Below are 13,880 nucleotides of genomic sequence, written 5' to 3'. Positions count from 1 at the left end.
GCAACAATTTTTTTTTCCCTTCAATTTTAGCCTAGCACCAATTAATCCGCGTACTCTTCCGGTCTCTTTTCGTAGCACATACCAACCCAAGTTTTAGGCGAGCGGGGTGGATCTCTCTGCGGAAGCACAGAAGCTTCGCCGCGTAGCGAGGAACTTCCTGCGTGTTGATTGCAGTTCGAGCTGCACGGCTGCGCATTGTGCTGTGTTCGGGGCGAACAATGCCCTGGGAACTGAAGCGACTCTGCTCGCGCCTCGAACACAAGGCCACGCGCCCTCTCGCGCACGGCACCGCTGCACGAGTAGCTCCGCTTTATTTCGAGAACATACGACGTTGCTGGTTTGCTCTGTATTTCACAGAGAAAAACCGAAGAACGGACAAAGACACACAAACACAGAAAAAAAGCCAAAAGCAGCCGATGTCAAACGTTAAATTTGTGGACAGCACGGAGAGATCCGTGGAAGGCATTCACCAGAACAAACGAACATAGAGAGAGGGCTGACAACGACGAGACATCTGGGTGTTTGTGTATTCACCTTTCTTTGTCCGTTATTCGGGTTTTCACTATGACATACACTACTAATCCTATTCTTTATAGGTGTTAATTTTAACTTTTATCCTCTTGAGATAAACCCCGAGGGGTATGCAAGAAGGAATTTTCTTTTCCAAATTTTTTCGTTCTGTATAACATTTTTAACCACTACTTTCTCTTTAATTCTTTTATTTTGGTTTAAGGGCGTAATTCCATTATATATTATTTACAATTATTTATATAGATTATATGATTATATATGATTAAATGCGATTATCACATATATATTTCACTATGACATACAGTGAAAACTCGCAATGGCATGTATCCAAAACAATGATTTCAATCAATCTGTCGCGGGGGCATTTTGAGCCCGCAAACATGGCGCGCGGACTCGCCGAGCGAGCTCCGTAATGCGAGTCAATGAATGGACTCTTGAGAGCACGCGCTGCACGCTGATTGGACACGTCACTGAGTCTGGCCATGTGAAGGCGGCATTCGGCTTGCCACGTGGCCGGAAGAATTATAAAGAAGCTTCCCAGAGAGTGGAGTTGCTTCCAGAAGGTTGTGGTTACTCGCCGGGCGGGTATATTAGAGTTTGCCCACGACAGACCTTCGACTTTCGGTAGTCGGTTGCAGAAGAAGTCACCATTACTCGTTGTCATTCGTAGAACACGTCATTGCACGATGACGTCAGCCCCTCGGAAAGTTTTCCACGCAAGCCAGCACGTGTTTTAGCGGGCATGGTACTAACAGGGGGTCGCTGGTTCGAGTCTGGATTTCAAGAATGAAGGCTGTTGGATCCGGGTCTGCCAGCCAAGTTTGACCATCGGCGACGTGTCCTGCTGACCCTGACGGTTACGTCCAGCGCGCGCGTCAGCTACTCGCCAAGCGAGTTGTCCACCGAGTTCAACGAGCAGGGAGCGAGTGACGCCGTGCCGCTCGTCCGAGCCACTCGCGGGGCGAGTGTGAGAAGGCGAGCGACCCGTCGACGGTCACCGGCAGTCCGAGACAGCGGGTTCCCTCGGACATGACTGCACGAGCAGGGGGACGACTCCACTATGAGTTCCTCGACGGCGGCTGGGCGAGTCGCAAGCAGAAAACGAGCTGGGTCGTTAAGGCGAGTAAAAGCCGGCTTAAAATTCAGAACAATTCGCTGGGGTTTAGTAACCAGTAAATGTGAATTTCGCGACCAGTGCTTAAAAGTATTATTTTGCTAAGGAGCTTCATGTTATGAATCCACACAGACTTGATTTTATTTCAAACCGAGACAGCGCTGTCAATAGGCTGAAGTTCAAATACTTATATATTAACTCTGCTTCTGCTATTGTCTCGCAGGATATGAGGGGAACTTTGGACGAATTTGAGAAGTCCTTACCAAATGAAGCTCACGCTTTGTTTAGGTTATAAAATCTCATGGCACTCTGCAATCGCATATCCGAGTTACAACGCAGTAAATATTTGATAGTTTGAGATGAGTGCATTAACTTAATAAGTGCGTCAAAATACACCTTTAAATTAAATGATTTCTACAAAAGTGTCTAACTGTTGGCGTACTACTGTGTTTATTGTACTCGAACCAATATTCATGATTTGATCAGTTTATTTTCACAGTTCTACTGGCAAGTCATACGCCAAACACAAGACAAGAACATTATGCCCGTTCTACAATGACACGAAAGCAGAGACTTTTATACTATACTCCATTTAACAAAATGTAAATAATGGGTTCCACTACAACTAGCGCCGTTAGTTCGCAAGCCACCGCGAGCTTCACTTAAGTCGATGAGACATAGGAAGTTGCCAGGCCTATGGACTTAAGAATTGTCAGGAGACTGCATGCTGTGACGTAGTTGAAATCACTTTTTAACCTCGCCATCATTATATTGTCCCGCCCAAAACATTGCGGAAAACGTGCTTGATAACGACAGATGATAGTTAGTTAGTACGTATGAATTAGAATCTCCATCTCCGTCGTTAAAAACATTTACTTTCATAAAAATAATAATTTAAAACTGTTTACACGGTGCAAAAGCCAATGTTTTGGGCGTCAAAATGGTGCAACAATGATTTGAAGAGAAAAAACCACTTCGCACACGAAGCACGTTATAATGCACTCGTGGCCACCCATTTTATCTACATCAAATATTGTAATAGGGACAATATAGGAAACTCGTATAAAATACGCGAGACAAGTGAAGTCAGCGAACCTAGCGGCGTGGAGTTAAACTAGGTTTTTTTTTTACAATGTGTTTTAAGTGCGTGAGAATAGTGGCACCTAGCGGCGTGTAGTGTAAAATACAATACAATATTTGTCTGTATGACCGTGGTGGAGACCTAACCTCCCGGCGTGGGGCGGATGCGCGATGGCGGGCCGGGAGAGGCGCGCATGCGCAGTAGCGACGCGCCCCGCTGGCCCGCAGCGCCGCATAACGGCTCGCCCAGTGACCCACTTGGCGCGACTGGCCGCCCTCCCGACACGTAGTACAGGCGTCGCTCACCGCGCAGCCGCCGGCCATAGACTAGCGATCGTGTAGATAGATGTTTGCTTTGTGCGCATAGCGTCGTCATTTGCTCATCATTTGCCAGCAGAACTGCACCAATTAGCCGATGTAAACAATGCCAAATGCGTTTATACAAGGGGAATTATTTACCTTTTGTATTTCGTAAAAAAAAATATTTCTTATAGGTTTTTACTGATATCGATCTAATCTATCATTATTATAATAAGTGACTTTATTAATGAATTTTGGGATAATTTCCGAATTACTAGCTAAATAATTGGATCATTCCGTATAAAATCAACACACAAAAAAAATTACTTGACCACCTCAGAATTAGATGTAATTTAATATGAAGGTTGTCCTCGTAAAAATTAAAGGCCAATTTTTTTTTGTTTCAAATTTCTTCCGTGATATTGCTAACAACGGATGGCATATCTTGCATAACGTTTTAGTGTACGAATGGAACAGCAACAGATACAAGCGTTAAAAAAAAAAAAAAAAAAAAGAGAGAGAGAGAGACCTATGTTGGTCACGGAATACACATAATCGCATTTAAACCCGTGCATATAAAGTTTTATGGGATGAATCACTAGCAAACGAACTGTTTCTAAACCGAAAGATTCTACAAAAATCATCCGATAAAACACTAAACAAATTCACTTCATCAAAAAATACGTGCTATGTTTTACTGATAACCTAGTGAATGCCACTTCTAAAAGTTCAAAAAAATACTGTTTATACTGAGCTAAGAAAGAGAAATAATCATTCCGGAAAACGAGAGGTCCCCAAGAATAAATAAAATAAAGTGTATCTTCTTTAATAAACCATTGTTTTCAATACTCCTTTTATCATGTAAAAATTACATGTCAAAGAGGCTATATAATCCTGTGTGGCTAAGTCCTCTCACTTTGATTTGTATTTCTTCAGCAGCACTTACAGAACATCGATTTATAGATATAGTGATTTTGAGAGCAGCTGAAAGATAAGTGGAAAAAAATTGTCTCTCCTCCCCACCCCTTTTTCTAAGTGGACAGATGACAGACACGATATAATTTTATAACCCTCGCTTTACACATTCAACTTTTTTTTTATACTTTTACAAAATATTCCTTTGGAAACCAGTTGGCAAGAATATTTACACGAAAAATATTTGAAATTGTGCAGCACGTTGCTAGGGTAATTTTTTGCAAATGTGAAATACGATTTTGGAAACAATAGGTACTGAATATTTATTGTCGCGTTTACGAAAATTGAAGCATAATTTTATATTTTGATTGCTGTTTTATAGAAGAGTAAATGTTTTAGACTATGGGATATATAATTGTTTAATCGATGATTTTAATTTATTTGGTTTTATCATGCTTATTAATGTGCGTAGTTAATACTGTAAAACTATTCAGGGAACGGTTTACAAATAACTTAAACTAAGGTAGGTGCTGGGACAACACCCAGTATTAGTGCGAATCTTTTTTTTTTTTTTTTTGCTTTGCAATTGTTTTCTTGTATATGTTCAAATTTACAAATATCTGTGATTTTACATGATTATTTCAGTTTCAACCAAACTCTTCCGCCCAGCTGTGCCATCCCCCCTCACCCCTTTCGGGAGAACTGGGTGGCATCGGCAGAGCTCGCAGCGGTGCAAGTCCAACTTTACTGAGGAGCTAGTATAGGGCTGTTTTTTTTTTTTCCTTCTTGTCTTTACAACTTGGTCGCCTTTCATTTCTTATCGCCCTGGTTCCTGAATAACTTTAGAAAGCTGGCGATGATTTATTTTTCTTGTTGTGCTCTGTCGCAAGTCCTTCACGAGAGAAAATGCCATCTATGGCCTACGAAATATGACTACGGCGTCGAAGAGAAAGCTGACGGCGGAAAGCGCTACGAACTACCGTATCTACACGCATCTGGAGCTGGCTTCTCGCCCACGGGATTGCCCTGCCGTGGCCTGTATTCCGGATCTACGTATTCCTTACTTCACAGCTCTGCAATTGGAAGGAAAGCTCACGACGGCGAACACCAATTTTTATCAGCTTTATTTCGATTGCGATTGCCGATGTGTAGACACAGGAAAAATTCGCGGTTTCACTTTGCGATGGACTGGAATCCAAATACGTTTGTTTACCTTTTCGCCACGACAGTGATTGGGCTACAATTAAAAACACTCAACAAAAGAAGTATCGAATTAAAAGCACCCCAGTTAACAGTTGTCACGAGTCAATGAGCTAGTGTAATTTGCCCCAGTGCATGGAGGATCGTGGAGTCTATCCTGGATGTCGAAACAGCGAATTTTTCCCCAGTCTCTACCGATGTGACAAAATCAATTGCATATAGGGATTATTAATTTTTAAATAACATTTGAAATGTAAACCAGGAGGTGGACCCCTACTGGCTTCTACGCCTGAAAATGGTTTACCGGAATCAGCAAGCTGGAACTGTGCCGCAGTGAACCCCGCCGAGTGTGGCAGCAATGGGGCTGTACCTATGTACACCACTGCGCCGACGAGAGAGGTCACGCTGGAATCGTATAGCGCTTTGGAATGTTATGTCTATTTTCTTAAGCTTCCATAAAATACAATATTAAAAATAGTTTCGAGTAGAATATGTTCTGGTATCATTTGTATTCAAACATTGACATCGCTTTACTTGGAAAGCGACGTTTGTCGCGAACAACACAAGCGTACGGCTAACACTATGCGCGCAGGCCCTAACACGTTTTATGACGACGCGACGTTCATAAACAAATTGTCCACTTGAATCTGTTTCTGGATGATATATTAATGGCGATCACTTTCCCATACAACAATTTATGTTATATAAATCCCATCCCACGAATATTTGCATGTAATATTTTTTAAAAGAAAATTCAGACTGCTGTCGCTCAAGCAACAGATAAACAAATTTGAGATACTCCTGCTTAAAAGATATTTTTAAACACGTTTTAAACAACGTTATTTTTTTAATTTTATCATGGTTGGTCCGGTTTTTGAAAGATGTTCCTCATTTCAAATAGTGGAAATTAAAACGGTAATAATAATGCAATCCTAAGAGTATTGTTACGGGTATTTAAAAAAAACCTCTAATTAATTATACGGATGGTTTTATTGCATCCAGCTAGGTTACCTACCTTAAGTTTCATATGTAAATAAATTAGAAACTTTTAAATCATTCAATTATGTTTACTTCATTCGAAATCGTTTCTGTGAATTTTAGTTGGAGCTGATGTCTAGGCTCTGCATTGTTGTTAGTTAAGCAACACAAAATTTAGAATGTGCTTTGAAACATGTTGGACGATAACAAAGTACCGTAACACTTTCAGACTTTCTGGAGTTGAACTGCTTAAAAAAAGTCATTAACCTAACGAAAATAAATTTAAAAGTTTTCAAAATGGGTGTTTAGCGGTCGACAGTAATTATTGTAGAACTATATATTTTTTGACGTGACAACGTCTAATAAATCGATGAACGCCGGCTGAACGCACGAAAGTGTCCCACTACGGATGTCCCACTACGGATGTGCCCTGTTTGCTCATTGTATGCATGCGTGGCATCTCTCTTCATGCTCATTGTACGCATGCGTGGCATCTCTCTTCCACTCGATTGGAACAATCATCGATTTGACTTTTCAATCATATTTTCGTCGTTTGAATTATTAATATTACGTAATTTAACGATCGTCCACCGATTTTCAGCACAATCGGTACGGTTATTTAAAAGTAATGTTGAATATTCAAATACGTTTTGAACCAACAATGGTGTGTTACAGTTACACATAATAATTCAAATTACACCCTGGATCTTTTGCACAATGTTTTAAAAAATATTGTAACACATTATAAATAAGTTTGGTGTATTTGGGATGCGTATTTGTTATGAAATCGTGTTATAAAAACGAAATAATATTATTCCCCTACCGTGAACAAATTTTTTATTACGCGTATATGCCATCTGAAAATAGCAAGTGTCAAAATTGGCCTCGTGGTCTTGTGGTTAGCCTGGCTAATTTCTGATCTGAAGGTTTTCGGTTCATATCCCGGCAGCTGTGAATTTTATTTATTTTTTCTTGTATAAATAAATACGACGTACGCAACATTTCAAAAGTAATAAATATATTTGAATTAATGAATGCAAATAAAAGTAAATTTATTAATTAAATTTTACATTTCATCTCACTCCTTTGTATCCATACAAAATAGTGATAATTCAATAAAAATGATTCGATTTTATTCATAAATATATGCAGAGGTAGATTTTATCATACAAAAGATAAAAAAATTAAAATAAAAAAATCTTCCTCAAAAAATATAACATTTTAAATGCCTTAATGGTTTGGTTGCAAAAACCAATTACGGTTCAGTCTAAGGCCGAATATGATATTTCCTTTTCTTCTGGATCAATCATTTCATCAATGTTTTGTTATGACGTTGTCACGTTAAACTATCGTCCGTAAACCGACTTTACAGACAACCATTTTTTTTGTATAAAAATTAAAATATCTCTCAGAAGTTTTTGCTTGTAAATAAAAATAAAGAAGAGCTAAAAAAAATTACCACCTATCGTATACTATATATATGCTACTCAGTTGTGACCAGAAACAGCACCGTAATGACACAGGAATTTCCTTAAGCCTCTTCCTGTGCACAAAAGATATCCGAGCAGATACAGGAGGTGAAAATTATATTTAATTTCTACGTCTACGGCATACATAATTAATATCAACACGTATTTTACGAACTAATATAACACTGACTTGAAAGTAAAATATTTATTTGACTTGAGTTAAACGTAGCGTCTTGAATCAAACAATTTAAAATAATTATTTGAAGGAATTGCTTTGTTTCAGTTTCGGATTCGATCTATTTTTGATACAACAGGAGCAGATGTGAAATACTGCATAGACCTCTATAATTTATAAATGGTTAACAATTTCCTTAAAATTCCGGTTTACCATTCTGAAATTTGGTTTCCAGGTTATTCCTGAAATCTCTGCAGATAACTTCTGAAATGGATCCTCAGTTCCTAGACTTGTGTGTGTGTGTTTCCTTGACTTAGTGGTCGAAGAATCAGTAAAAGTGTTCCAGTTAAAAGAAATAAAGTTTTTTATTCATTTAGTGTAAAACTCATTTGAATCTGGAACAAAAATTCCCTTTCAATTTTTTTTTAATTCTTTTGTCAGATAGGTTAAAATAGTCCCAATATATTAACTATTTCAAGATATTTTGTAAGTGTGCAGATGTATTTACAATTATGTTTATGGTTTTAAAAATTTCAAGCGTAATTTCGAGTCTATCTGTACCACGAGCGAAGAAAGGAGCCAACTAACATATAAAACTTACAAAAAAAATGATTTTATGATTATTTTTAAAGAAAATAACAAACCAAATGAAGCTGACGTTACTTTCCAGTTTGTTTGACGAGAAAAAGTGCCTTGGTGTGACGTATTTCAACGAACAGCTGAACGTCGGTATTGTAGCTGGACAAACGCTTTCCGCTGCGTGCTCAAAGCAACAACCTGTCTCGTGACGCAAGGACTACTGGATTCACCTTGACATTTTCCCAGCCTTGCCTCGCCACTCCCTGGAGTCGGGGTTTAGCGTATAACTGTACCTCTGCTGTCGTGAACACGTAACTTGATGTAACGCTTTGTCCGTCTGTAAACACTGCAGGCGTCTAGCTGGGAGCTGCTTCGATACATGCATCTCAGTAGGCAAATCCCCACATATGTTACAAAAAGAGCTATTTATATGGTCTGACAGTATAGAAGCGTCGGCAGTAATCAAATCACAAATGAATTAGCCATGAGTGTAAACGTTCAACCCAAGTAAAGTTATAGAAATCAGCGGGGACCGTATAAACCTACTCCCAATAGTCATGGCGTAGTCGAATCTAATATTATATCTTAAATAACAAATATGCCTCGACGATAGGTTTTATATAGAATCCTTGCCATAACTAATAATAGCGTATGTTCTCGTATGTAGAAGAAAACGATTAATACACTTCTTTATCTTTACGCTGTGATAAATTATACTTACTGATTTTTAGTGAAATGGTTTCATCTTGAAAACGTAATTAGTTTGTCCAGTATTCAAAGATAAATTATTCTGGAGGATTTTCAAAGAAAACAAAGAATGCGTTTGGTTTATCCATTTCATGTCATGTGAATATGATTCTCCAAATGTATCTACATGTCCCTATACAACGTACTAAGTATACTGTAACGGCCTTGAAGAGCTAAGATGATCTGTAACAGATACAATATTGTGTTGCATAAGTATGGTACTTGCGAGTTGGAGCAATGTACTACGTATCATTGTAGGCATATGGGCTATACCCTCGATAGGGAGGGGGGGGGGAGGTGCTGGCCCGCTTGCAAACTGTGATAAACATAACAATGTGAAAACTATATTTTATAGGAAACATTCTATATATTTAAAAATTGTTGTGTGCTTATTGCATGCACACAGATCAGAATTAGGGCAGTATACAATACAACATACGTGCACCGTATCCAGAGATGTCTCTCGGGTCGCCCGGGCTTCCCTGGGAACCGTCAGATTCGCGCCGCAGCTTGTGGCTGGTGCCGGCGATGCGAACACCCGGGGAACAAGAAGGGGGTGGAGGGGAGCTGTCCCTTGTCCTTGCTTCAGCTGTCAGGATCCGTCACTGCGCGCCGCGAGTCCCTCGCCGTCTCCGGCGGCGACGGCGCCAGCGACGGCGTGTGAAGACTGGACTACCTTCCAGGCGTCCAGCCAGCCCGACACCGGGTCTTACCAGACCGACCTCACACATTCACTAACGAAATAAGTAACTATTGTCATCGGCCTGCGAAGTCATTTGACACGTTCCTCTATAGGGATGTCGTACACCGCTGAACAGACCATACGCTGTTAAAAATGTTGACGTTAAATTTGGAAATTATCCAGGGATCTTAGTGAATTTAAGAAAATCTTTGCACATTTAAGGGAATATTGAAGTAACGTATTTCTAGGGGCAGGCATTTTTCGCGAAAAAACCTGAACGTCTACTAGACTGCAACAAGGTATTCCAGCACCAGCGGTTTCTTCCTTGTAATTGGCGGCCGTCTGCGAGAGAAGTCGTCGCCTTGTTTTACCGAGCCACTCAGGACTCGTTTAATTCCGCACTGACTTCATGTGATTGGTGTTGTGACAATCGACGTGTACCTGAAAAAAACCCACCCAATCACGGAACACAGACGGTGCTACATTGTTTTGACTTTCAGCTAGTCTCAAAATCTTTTCGCGAAATATGCATGCCCCTACGTATTTCCATTTCAAACTCACAGCAATCATCTTGAAGTGTACCCTGTTTGAAACAGAATACAGAATTCGGAAATCGGAATCAATATTAGTTTGTATACGAAGATCTAGTCATCTTCAACTAAGATAAAACCTCCGATTGTTTGTGGTGTTCTGTTCTTTGTAAATTCCATGAATTCACTGTAAGAAAAAGTACGAAGCTTATGATTGGGGCACTCGATGACGGAAATGGTGCGGGAGCCCGGGATACTGCTAATACTGAGGTTGGATAGACGCCGAGGTGGACACTTAGGAGGATATAAACTTTTGTAATATAAAAATAAAATTAAAAAGGCCCCAAATGTAATTTATAAATAATAAATAATAAATAAAGATCCTACTATTTGTCATTTCGGCTCTGTACGTATGTGTCATTGTGAGGGTTCTTTTAGTTAACTCCGCTAAGCGGGCTAAATGTTGAGTGCCCCACTCCTCACTCTAGGGCAAGCCTTATTGAAGCGACGCTACAGCGCTGCATTTTTCGTTACGCTGCCGACACACTCGTGCTGCTGACCACCGCTCTTCGAGCCGCCAAGCTGCTCATTTCCTAGACATGATGACGTATAGCATGTTATTGTGTACTCTACGGCATAGTTTCATTGTTCAAGTGGAAAATTAAATATTAATGTTTTATTGCCCAAATGGATTATTTAACTGTGAAGTTTTAATTTTAACTCACGGGGAGGCCACGCTCCTGCTTTTTTTTTTAATTTGATTCTTTTTTTCTTCGGCTTTTAATTTTTTTATTATTACGTTTTCTTTCCTTTTGTCCGGAGATAATGGCTTGTGAAATGAATACAGTTAAGCCAGAAATATAATTTCAGTACGTAGTTCTATGAAATTATTGAGATGTTAGCGACTCATTAGGAATACTAGTGTTTTTTTGTTGTTGCGTAGTAGTTTGTTTTAAAGGAATGTGTGTATATATGTGTATAGGTATGCATATATGTGTACAACATGCATTACCGTAAACCGAATCGTTGGGATGTCTTCTATGTAAATCTAATACCCGGCTTTTAATTGTATTTAAACACAACCAAGTTTACAAAGAACAGTACAATAGTAAAAAAATTGGTTGTCTGTAAAGTCGGTTTACGGACGATAGTTTAACGTGACAACGTCTTAACAAAACATTGATGAAATGATTTCATACTTTTATGAATAAAATTGAATCATTTTTATTGAATTATCACTATTTTGTATGGATACAAAGGAGTGAAATGAAATCTACAATTTAAATGATAAATTTACTTTTATTCGCACTCATTAATTCAAATATGTTTATTACTTTAACGAAGAGATTATTTTAACTATAACTTTTATACATGTTTGCTATTTAAATTCTTCCAATATGTGTTATTCTGTTAAGGATAGGACGATGATAGGAAAAGTAGGAAACGAATGGGAGTGTTTCAAGTTTAATGTGCCTCGAAAAAGTCAAATCGATGGTTGTTCCAATCGAGTGGAAGAGAGATAGATGCGGCGCAAGCGTACAATGAGCGTAACGGGACAAAGCGTAACGGGACAATGTGCGTAACGAGACACTTTCGTGCGTGCAGCCGGCGTTCATCGATTTATTAGACGTTGTCACGTCAACAAATTATATGTCATTGGTCCGGTACGAGGAATCTAAACTGAGTCTTCTGGGTAAGAACCAGGTATGCTGGCCAGTACCTATACCATACCGAAAGACAATAGATGGCTTTGACATTATGCCATAATTAGATAGGACTAATTTTAGAATAGTAAATTACTGTCTACCAAATTTGTTTTGCAAAGAAAACTGTAACTAACCACCGAGGTGCGGTAGATTGGAGCGCGATGCAAGAGGTTCTTTGTTTCGAATCCCGGGAAAGGCACGGATGTTAGAATTGTTCAAACTTGTAAATATAAATACGTACCAGCTTATAATGTGTAGTGCCAATAAGGATGGGTATTGGCTCAAAAGTACGCCTGTGAAGACGAAATTATCTTACCACAGCTGACTTATCAACGCGATAGAGTTGAACAGACAAAACGTCGTTGTTAAGAGACTCACCTTGGAGTCCCACGACCCGTTCCGCTTGTCTTTGTGGTCCATGGAGACGGTGATCGCCTCTGGCTTCTTGTTCACTTTGCCTCCCTTCGCCATCGGGGACGCGTGCGTGGTCAGTTGTCAGCGACAGGCACCAGGTCCTAGCACTCGGCCCCGTCGCTCACGACGTGAGGGGAACCCCCAGCGCGCTGCCGGACACGGCCGGTGTCGACATCCTCCCTCGCGGAGGCTCGCCGGGAAATGAACCGAGTACCGGCGCACCCTCAGGGTGGATACCCGGGTCGAGGAGACGACTGTGGACTCGCGCGAGGACCGGCGTGCTCCGCGGCGACCAGGCGACTGCTGGGGCCGCGCCAGGCGGGGTCCGGGAGCCCCCCCCCCCCCCCCCCCCACTCCGTCGCCCGTCCCCCGAACCAGCTGCCCCCGGGGAACGGTACCCGCCCTGCGCCGGCGACTTCACTTTCTCTTGCGCCCTGCCCGACGGGAAGCCCTTGTTCCTGCCGCGGCTCTGCCTTCCTGCCTCCCGCGCGACTCCGGCCAGGGGGCGCAACTGCGCAGGCGGGATGTAGCCACTAAAACACTGTGCGATTGAGAAATGCCAACTTCAAAAATTAAGTTTTCATTATGAGGGATACATAGACATTTTAAAAATAAAATAACTTAAATAAAAACAATTCTGGTTAGGCTGAATTTTGGACTACAGCCGCCAAGGGTTTGTTTCATGAATTTCCATCGCACTGAACGGGAATGTTGTGCATTAAACAAATAAAATAATTTTAAAAAATGGATGTTGCTTTACTTTTTGACGTGAATTTGATGAACGTCTTACTCGACGGTTGGGGGCGGCCACGCCAGAAAAAATTGCGACACAAACCGCGACAAACTCGTTCACAACCACTGGCTCAACTGACTCCATATCAGTATCAGAATCATCAGAGAGCACATCCACATACAATTTTTTTGCATTCCCCGTCGCTTTTCGCGAGGCAGACGTCTGAGGCTCGCTCGAGCGCAATTTCACACCTCGTTCGGGGGCTCGTTTTGCCCCACTGGTTCATTTCTCTCGATTACTATGCCTCATTCGATACCTAAGACACTTCCATGCATTTTCAATTGCTTCTGTTCGGGCGATTTCGCTTGTTTTATTTCTTTTCTCTGACATAACCCGTTTTCGCTAAGGCATTTTGCGATTATTGGCTCTAAAACAAAAGTTAGTAACTTTATAGTTCATTCCACTCAACTAGCTCCACTCAGTGATCACTCAAGAGCAACTTAAAGTATAAATCCTGAAAATCACTCATTTACTCTCGGAGTAACGGCTCTCACTGACTTCAGTTCGATGCTCCCCCCCAACGCTCATTACATCATCACCGCAAATGTTAACCTTGTGAGTTATACGTAACGACCACGAGCAAAGTCTGCTCTACTAAGATATATTTACTTCAAATCTGTAGCTCTCATAGTTTACGAGTTTTAAGCGGTGTCGAATCCTCAGCCGA

At 40.7% G+C, this 13,880-nt stretch overlaps 1 protein-coding gene across 1 annotated transcript in view; it reads right to left on the bottom strand.

Annotated features, from left to right (window-relative positions):
- Window positions 1–12,724, bottom strand: part of LOC134530553 (atrial natriuretic peptide-converting enzyme-like) — a 109,600-nt gene extending 96,876 nt beyond the window's left edge. The window contains exon 1 of the mRNA XM_063365479.1: window positions 12,385–12,724. Within this exon, the coding sequence (XP_063221549.1) occupies window positions 12,385–12,477 (93 nt within the window). The 5' untranslated portion in view covers window positions 12,478–12,724. The remainder of the gene's footprint in view (window positions 1–12,384) is intronic.
- Window positions 12,725–13,880: the final 1,156 nt, after the last annotated feature.

The sequence above is a fragment of the Bacillus rossius genome, chromosome 3 (genome assembly GCF_032445375.1).
Source record: "Bacillus rossius redtenbacheri isolate Brsri chromosome 3, Brsri_v3, whole genome shotgun sequence".
NCBI lineage: Eukaryota > Metazoa > Arthropoda > Insecta > Phasmatodea > Bacillidae > Bacillus > Bacillus rossius.
This window is presented reverse-complemented; position numbering and strand designations above follow the sequence as displayed.